Source organism: Dysidea avara, chromosome 12, assembly GCF_963678975.1.
Source record: "Dysidea avara chromosome 12, odDysAvar1.4, whole genome shotgun sequence".
Taxonomy (NCBI): Eukaryota; Metazoa; Porifera; class Demospongiae; order Dictyoceratida; family Dysideidae; genus Dysidea; species Dysidea avara.
Window position 1 is genome coordinate 8,820,320 of NC_089283.1, and position 9,014 is coordinate 8,829,333.

Below are 9,014 nucleotides of genomic sequence, written 5' to 3' on the forward strand. Positions count from 1 at the left end.
TTTACATACAGAGCATGTAGCTATACCTGCCAAAGAATTGGTTCTCGTAGACCATTATCGGTTAGCCCATGCAGTGGTGGATATTTAGCAAACAACTTAGTCTCAGTACTCGTTCCGCTTGAGTACATGCAAATATACATCTTTGTATGATATCTCTCTGCCTCCCCTTTGTAAGACTTCTTTCTTAGTTTTAATGTCAGTTTCCACTAAGGAGAAACATGCAGTGCCTAAACACCATAACTAATTGCTCTTTTGGCACTTTATCGCTGCTTAGCTCGTCTATTTTCGCCTTCAGGTTCTCAGCAAACGGTGACAGTCAATTTTGAGTTATTCAGAATAAAAAATGTCACGAAGAAGTGTCTTGAAATCACCACTGCTAGCTAGCTTCGTTTTGAGACACCGCCATCCGGCAGTAATGACTTGCACCAGTTTGTGCGTGCCATCACAGCATTCTTGTAAAAAGAGGGCGGAGGGGGCGCGAAACTAACCTAGGTATAGGGGCGCTTAGAAGTTTCCGGTTAGTCTCTACCACAGGGTTGCTGGCGGCTCGCCAAAAGTTTTCTTTTGAGAAGAGGCAGGCGCCGACAGACGTTGAGGTGGCAGAAATGTTTGCAATTAAGCTGCGTGAAATTATATAGAGTCTCAAATTTTGCATCTCGTCCATGATTAAAAGTGAATATTATCTATGGTGCATGTATGTATGTATATGTCACAAAATAGCTACCTACACAGTACAGCTACGAACATGCGTAACTACAAGATTCCGTAAAATTGATGCGGGCGGACCGGTGACGGGAAACAATGTATAGCTAAAACAATGATGGCCTTTCAATATCATGTGTTCCTAACTGTAGATCTGTCAGCTATTGAAAAAGGCTGGAGAGAGACCAGAGTATCAAATTCCCCTATGACGTACGTAGGTACCTTACTTCCTGGGCGTGAAAATTAATCTTGTGGCTTTTGGGGTGACGTCATAATCATAGCACAAGCAAAGTGGCTTGGTCATGGACACGAAACATATTAACCGGCGACGATACAAACGTAGTTTCTAGATCTGTTGATTTTCTACTCACCGTGGAGAAGACGTCCAAATAGAAGTCTCAGTGAAGAAATGAACATGCAAGACGACTTGCAAGCACAGAAGAGAGTGCTGACCGCTAACCGTGAATTTATTGTTGAAACCCTGGATACTGACGATGTGATTGATGAGCTTATTCAAGCAAAAATGATGGGACAAAATGCTGCACAACGGGTGCAACTAATGGAGATGAGTAAAATAGACAAGAATCGAATTATTGTTGACCAACTATCCACTGGTGGGCCAGGCACACTGGAGAAATTCTGCAAAATTTTGAAGGGAAAACGACAGATGTTCATAGCAGAGCAACTGGAGAAATGTGAGCACTAAGTAGCTGTATAGCATGCATACAGAATGAGGGTAGTCTCGCGTGGCCAGACCGCCTTTCCGCGCAGCTGCTTATCGATTAGAGATTCATATTGAATTAATAATCGCATACATTAATATATAAAGGACACGCCCCAAAAAGTACGTAAAATGGTGTAAAAACAGTGATTTTCGTGCATTTTCGAAGCACCCACAACATTACTCACAAAAAACAGTCTGCTAATTACTCACATACCTCTAAGGAATACTCCACCTTATTTTCATGGCTGTAGCTGCAGCGGATACGTGGGCCCAGCACAGTTTCTGAACCCAGTTTGTCATTTTGCCCAATGTGTAATGTATTGTGGGATTCACCCATTACCAAGACTATGGGAATTCACCTTAAACTAATTAGTTTAAACACAAAAAACAGTCTGGAACATTGTGTACATGAATAATACTTCAATAATTTGAAGGAATTGTACGAAGAGTTGTTGCCCTAGAGCGGACCATTCAGTTTAAAGACAAAAGTTAAGGAGAGCCACTTTGAGAATAGTGCCACGTGAGTAACTTAGTTTAGAATGGCTTTGTTCTAGTTTCTGTAGGCCTATATAAACAGACACCATGTTTCCCAAGCCAACGTTTAGTGGGTTTCTCGTGCGTTTTTGACCTTACCATGTCTGTAGAGATGCGGAATTCCACTAAATTCAGTACATTTTATTAGGTTTGCAATCCCAATGGCTATTTTCAATATGTAGCATAGAGGAAATACGAACCTTGCAATTTTTGGCAGTATTTTCAGATTTCTTCCATTTTTTATTTAGCCATACCAACCAGTAGATTATATGCTTTTGCAAGGAATGCTAAAACACAAAACACTTGTAAACAAGTATCTTACATGCGAAGAACTGTAGCTACTGTTAAGTTGATATCAAGGATGTTTTCGTTGGTATACTGTATTTTTGAAGGAGATGCATGAAAAGTGAAAGAAATGAAGTAACAAGAACCAATCTTCTGACCATCCCTTTATATAGTCTAGGTAGCCTACCACAAATACAGTCCTAAAAATGAAGAAAATGAAGGGCATTCCTATCTGTATCTTATATTGGCGCACTTGTGCTGTAAAGCATTAATAAATAAACTAGTGTCCATTTGGTTCTACTTGGGGTACTTTGAGATAATGAGTTACTCTCTAGAATTCCTATGGATATAGTTACATGAAAATAACAAGGAGAAAACATCCTGACCACCTGGTAGACTCCTGTAAGCGTTTGAGCGTAAATCGGATGGCTGCAGGTTCGAGGCTACCTAGGTCCAGTCATGGATTTTTTCTCCTTTCTCCAACTTTTCAAACACACCTTAAGTAGCTAAAGTCTTTGAGCGGGCTGTAGGGCCAGGTGCTCTGCGGACCTTCAGCACCTGTGCTGTAAAGCAGTAATAAATAAAAAATAAATAAATAAAAACAAAGAAGCATGCTAATGCTGAAATTCTGTTACTTTATGCACCCATATAGGGTAGAGAAAGGAATATCCTTAATTTTTAGAATGGTATTTGTGGTGCATGTGTGGGCCACCTAGACTAACATATATGGATGGTCAGGTGGTTGCTTCTCTTACAGTGTGCAACTTATATTAACTTAAAATTTTACACATGCAAGGTATGGGATAAAATCTACTGGTGGGCATGGCTAAATAAAAATGAAAGGCGTCTGAAAATACCATCATAAATTGTAAGGTTCTTACTCCCTCTATACTAAAGATATCAAAACCATATTTTGGTCATTGTGTGATACGTAGCTATAAACACAGGTATATTATATATAAACTTGAAAAAAAATGGCATTGTTTTCTGGTAGTAAAATGCGATGTTCAAAATAAGCATACTATCATAAGAAGCATACTATTAGCTACAAGTAGTTCTCATGCTATTATTAATCTTACATACCGAGGATAATTGCAGCTTAGTGTAGGCTACTTTGTGTATAATAACCCAAGCTGCTGGATTTGCATAAAGTGAGTGGCAGCTGTTTGAAAATCATATTGGTAATTCACTCTATATGTACGGCAATCATATGCATCCTCTAGAATCAAACACACTAGTTCTATGAAGGCAAGATTTTGGTGAGTTTTAGATATGGAGTTGGAAGTCTCCAACTATAGCCCACCTCAAACTCACTAAAAACTTGCCTTTCATACACCGATATGTAAGTCATCCTACACTAGAATATGTGACTGGATTTTAGAAAACAGATCCAAATTGCACATTAGAAGTTTCAAGATAAACAGTTGATTTTAAGCCATTATAACTTGCCAAGGGATGTGAGCACGCATATAAAGTTTACACAAGAGTTGCATCAATTTATTATTTCTAGTACATGTAGCTGCTTGTAGAGTTTCCCATCAAATAAAATAGATTAACTGAGCAGTCAACGAGTGAAGTAGTATCACAAGTGCGCACAAAGGGGTGGAATGCAGTGGTAGACTTCAGAATGGAGGTATACCATGATTGAAGTCCAGACACAAGATTGCAGGGCTGTGCTGGCTCCTTATGGTTAAAAAACCACACAAAAATGTTTGTTCAATTATACGACTGATTCTTGTTATGCCAGGTCTTTCACAAGACCAGTAACCACCATTTGAGCTTGTAACTATCCACTTGTGGTGTTAGGTTGATTGTGCCTGATGTATATGTGTGATTTGGATCAGTTTGTAAAATTTGATCACACATTTTGTAATACAGTATGGGGTCCTTTATTTATCCTGAAAATGTTTAGCGAATGGCTACACAATTGCTACCAGATGTTGCACGGTGAGAGACTATCCTACCATCTTTAGCTTACAGGCACCACGGAGAGGACTTTAATACAAACTACTTAATAGTTCAAACTTCTCCACGTTATATACCTTCTCCAATACTGCTAACACTAAGGGGCACCAGTTTAAGTACTTGTTTGTTTACTACTTTTGTAACATTATTGTGACTGATAGTAAGCCTGCATATACTGCATCAAGGTACTAACCCCTGTGATTCCTAATACACAGTACTACTGTACTGTGTGATACAAGTACAAATTAAGAGAGGTGGGTAACTATAGTGGTTAGGGCTGTACCAATACCACATTTTACATCCAATACCGCAATATCCAATATTTATTGTCTATTTCTGATACCGGTTTTCTAATGAACCGATACCATATATACAAACAATACTTCAAAATTGAACCAATATGCATTACAGCATAAAGAGTATGTAGGATGATCACTATGGGCGTGTTAAATTACTACAATTAATATGCTATATAGCAATCTGATCATTTTATTTGTTTGTACTTACAACTGTCTAGTTTTATCCAAACTTGTCTGTTTTTTGTCAGTGCGAATCACAGAACAAAAATAAAATCAACCATCATTAAACCAAAAAAGTGGTACAAAAAAACCTTTTTTTGAAAAAAATTTGACCAATCTAGGATTTGAACCCAAGCCAACTCGTACTGGGAAGGATTGCTATAGGTTAAGAAGTCAATCATTTAACAACTAAATCACTTGACCAATGAGGCACTTTTCATGGTACTTATACTACTTTTATAACTCCAGTAAAATATCTGTATTATACCAATATCATATTGGTATCGGTATAGCCCTAATAGTGGTGCTGGCAATTATACTGGTATACCAGTATACTGGATACAGTGGTATTCTCATCAAACCAGTTCAAAGGTATATAAGTGTATTATGCTATGAGGGAAGCCAGATATCAGGTCTTTAACACTTAATTAAGTTATGTGTTGATGGTTTGGTGGTGACCACAAGTCCTGCCTAACAGTAAACTGTGACGTTTCAGGTTACAATGTAGTGCCAGTCTACTGTATATATAGCAGTTAGCAAAATGCATTTATAGTTGATTACTAGGATACTGTGCAGTGGCAGATACAGGGGGTTGCAATGGTTGCTGAAACCCCCTCTGAAAATAGCATGCGCCCCAAATTTAATGACTTATCGTGTGGGTGATAAAATCACCATGAGTTATACATAGTGTGACTTCCTACTGGTGAAACTTCATACTTTTGCCTTTGAAATCACAATTACGGCATTCAACAGCAGGTTGTGACCTTTTTTTTTGGTCTTTGACAGTACAGCTAGGCTAAAGCTGATTGGAATCTGAAACCCACTTTGAAAATTTCTAGACCCACCACTGCTGTGAAATACCAGATAATTTTCTCAATACTGGATACCGGGAGCAAGAACCTAACACTAAACGATAGTCACGTAGCAGCATAGTATTGTGGTATCTGACGTAGAGTCCCTGGTTTGATCCTCCAAAGTGTTACTTTTTTTGTTTTAATTTGGTGGCTGCCATACAAATAGTTATTCCTAAGTTTATTATTCTGAAGCTATTTGTACAATAATTCAGATTTAGTTGGTGGAGTCTACATATGTACCTGTTTTACAATACAATTCAGGTTTAACTGCTACAAAGTGTGATTCTTCAACTGAGACATCCACTACAGACACCATAAGCAGATTGCAAGCCAGGTACCTTAGGGGACTACCAATTGCCAAAACTGGTTGGCCAAAGCATCATGTAGTCCAGTATGTCAGGTTGGTGCTCGTGGAGAAGGAAGATATTACTCTAAGAGATGAAAATTTAAATGATATTACTAAAATGACAATACAAGGTGAAGTTGATAAAATCTTGAAACAGAAAGAACAACTTAATGAATTAGGAGATATCTTTCATTATCAGAATAAACCTTGTCCTCGACTTATAGTTATAATGGGAGCTCCAGGTAAACATGTAATTAAGTAGCTATGTAATAATTATTATGACATGATATATGTACTGTGAATATGTATAGGCATAGGAAAGACAACTCTTGCCAATGAGATCTGCATAAAGTGGGCTAGGGATGGATTTTTAACTGAATGCTTTGATATTGTTATCCTAATACCACTAAGATCAGTCCAAAAAAGATTTATTGAAGAAGTGATGATGGAACACATTGGAGATGAGACATATGAACAAGTGAAGAAATCCGCAGGTAGCAGATGTTTAGTCATATTAGAGGGATTAGACGAAATGACAGCTGACCGTCGAGAAAATGATCCATTTTTATTACGTGTGACAAAAGATTGCACGATGTTGGAAAAAGCTACTATACTGATTACATCTAGACCACATGCCTGTGAGAAGCTGGATGCAAATAGGAGAATAGAAATAGTAGGATTTGGCAAAGAGGAAATACGTGAGTTTGTGAAAAGATCATTTCCTGATGATACAAAAAGCATTGAAACTTTTTTACAGCAATTTAAGGACTATCCATACTTACAGAGTTTATCATACATACCTATGAATTTGGTTATGATAGTTGATATATTCGAATATAATAAGAAGATACTTCCATCAACGATAACAGCACTATACAAACTGTTTATCACAATGATACTACGAAGACAAGTTAGAAAACAGAATCAGAAGGTACGACTGTGTTCAACTACCAATACTGTTGAGGAAAAAGTATACAAATTATTACCAGGTATCCCCAGAGAAACAGTCCATACATTGGCATTGTTGAGTAAATTGTCTTACTGTGGCTTTTTTGACTGGTACTGTTCTGGAAAATGGTGGATACTAAAAGAACCAAAGTTTGTATTTACTGTAGATGATTTAATGGATTGTGGCATAGATTTGACAGATGAGTGGGATGGATATGGCCTACTGAAAGCTACACCCATTCACCAATTACCTACAGATACAAATGCATACAGCTTTGCTCATTTAACTATTCAAGAATTTTTATGTGCTGTTTACATTTCAACACTTTCACAAAAAGAACAGCAATCTCTACTGGAAAGCCACTTTGGTGATGATCCCAATGTTTTCATATTTTTGTGTGGGTTAACAGGGTTAACATCTGTTGACATGTATGAGCTTGTATCCTCCATGCTATTAGAAGGTAGCTGTGTTGCCATAACAGCAGTAAAATGTCTGTATGAAAGCCAGAGGACAAGTCTACCTCAACCATCAGGACCCATTACACTAGATATTAGCTATAACAGTTTGCTGCCATACGACTGTTTATGTGTCTCATACATGTTGTCATGTTACCCAGTGTCAGAGTTAAACATGCAAAAGTGTGATATTGGTGAAAAAGGATCTGAACTGTTGGTAAAACATTACCTTGACAAGAATACCACTGGTCAGTCATTAAAGATATTACGGCTCAGTGGTAATAATCTCACCATCCGTGGCCTAGTACACATAATGAAAGTGACCATGATGAGTAAGCCTATTACATTTTGTCAAATAAGCCTATTTTACAAATGTTTTACTTTTGTAATGCATGTATGGTATTGTCATTACAGACATCGCTTCACTAACAGCACTGGATATTAGTTGGAACTCTATTGGGGATGATGGGATGTCTTTAATGTCAAGTGATCTCCAATACAACAATGCTCTAAAAGCACTATGGATAACAAGATGTGAATTATCTGTAAAAAGTATGCAGTTTAATTTCTAGAATATACTTGTGTATTGCTTCGATAACTATTAGGTGCTGTTTGTATTAGTGAGATATTATGGAAGTGCCCATTACAAGTCCTTAGCTTGTCAGGCAATAACATAGGAGATAATGGCATAACTGCCATAGCTAAAGTTCTTGGCAACAGTCAAATTTGTGAACTGTATGTTAAAAAATGTGGCATTACCTTGGCTGGAGCAAAATCGCTTGGAACAGGATTGTTAATTAGCAGAACCATTAAAAAAGTAGCAATCATAAGTAATTCTATCACTATAGAAGGTGCCCGTCTAATCCTACAGTCTGCTGTGAACAATGGAGTGTGTCACTTAGTGGATATTGATACTGAATATAGATGTGATGATAAAATTAAAAGGATGATGTATGATTTGGATATGAGAAAGAGGCAGGTTAGAACCACTGTGTGTGTGAAGGAGAATAAAGTAGTGTTATTTTGTTTCTTAGCAGGACCAACATTTTACCACTTCATGAGACTATTTTATCACAAAAAATATTTTGTATAATAGCTATAAATATGTGACTACAATTTTGGAAAAAAGTGTTGATGTTCACACATGAGTATATAGATAGGCGATTGCTAATATTTGAATCCAGTATAACTTGGGAAGGCCAAAAGTATTAGGTAAATTTTCGATGTAAATCCATCCAACTGTTCAGTCCATACTATGATGTGACTTCATGCATGACACATTGAAAACATTGTCCTAGGATGCTACATATTCTAGATGACCAGTGGCCTTCCAAGATGCCAGTATCTTCTCAGAAGCTGGCACATGCTTCTAGAATTCACCCATGCAATGGAGTATGGAGTAGACAAGAACATTTTCCAATGATTATCTCAATAGTTGTACATAACATAAGTATGCAGATATACAAACAGTATTTGCAGTGAAAATGAATATGCATATAATACATGCATTATATTTCTAACTAAGTAGAAAAGGAGGACATTCCAAATAGGTATTTAACACTAAGCTGCAACATCATTACCTACACATTAAAACATTCATTTTAACCACCAACTGTCCAGTTCAGTCCTAGAAACACATTACGGTAAGTATGCAATTAATTGGACAGTACTAGTGTGGCAAG

The 9,014-nt window shown here is 37.3% G+C and overlaps 1 protein-coding gene across 3 annotated transcripts; it reads left to right on the top strand.

Annotated features, from left to right (window-relative positions):
- Positions 1 to 970: 970 nt before the first annotated feature.
- Positions 971 to 8,713, top strand: LOC136241107 (NACHT, LRR and PYD domains-containing protein 3-like). 3 transcript variants are annotated; one of them, XM_066032275.1, is made up of 6 exons: positions 971 to 1,397; positions 5,844 to 6,170; positions 6,240 to 7,664; positions 7,747 to 7,884; positions 7,938 to 8,307; positions 8,370 to 8,713. In XM_066032275.1, exons 1-6 carry the CDS (start codon positions 1,112 to 1,114, stop codon positions 8,440 to 8,442), a joined length of 2,619 nt encoding a protein of 872 aa, XP_065888347.1. In that variant the 5' UTR covers positions 971 to 1,111; the 3' UTR covers positions 8,443 to 8,713. The 3 variants fall into 3 exon arrangements, with proteins under 3 accessions (XP_065888347.1, XP_065888350.1, XP_065888349.1); XM_066032278.1 differs by having other exon boundaries at positions 7,938 to 8,311; positions 8,370 to 8,711; XM_066032277.1 differs by having other exon boundaries at positions 7,938 to 8,311; positions 8,367 to 8,708.
- Positions 8,714 to 9,014: the final 301 nt, after the last annotated feature.

Bases quoted from the DNA above. Each gene is read 5' to 3' on its own strand.
- LOC136241107 (XM_066032275.1), top strand. From the start codon at position 1,112: ATGAACATGCAAGACGACTTGCAAGCACAGAAGAGAGTGCTGACCGCT. The intron at 6,171-6,239 runs GTAAACATGTAA...GAATATGTATAG, and splicing joins AGTTATAATGGGAGCTCCAG to GCATAGGAAAGACAACTCTT. The intron at 8,308-8,369 runs GCAGGTTAGAAC...GTTTCTTAGCAG, and splicing joins GATTTGGATATGAGAAAGAG to GACCAACATTTTACCACTTC.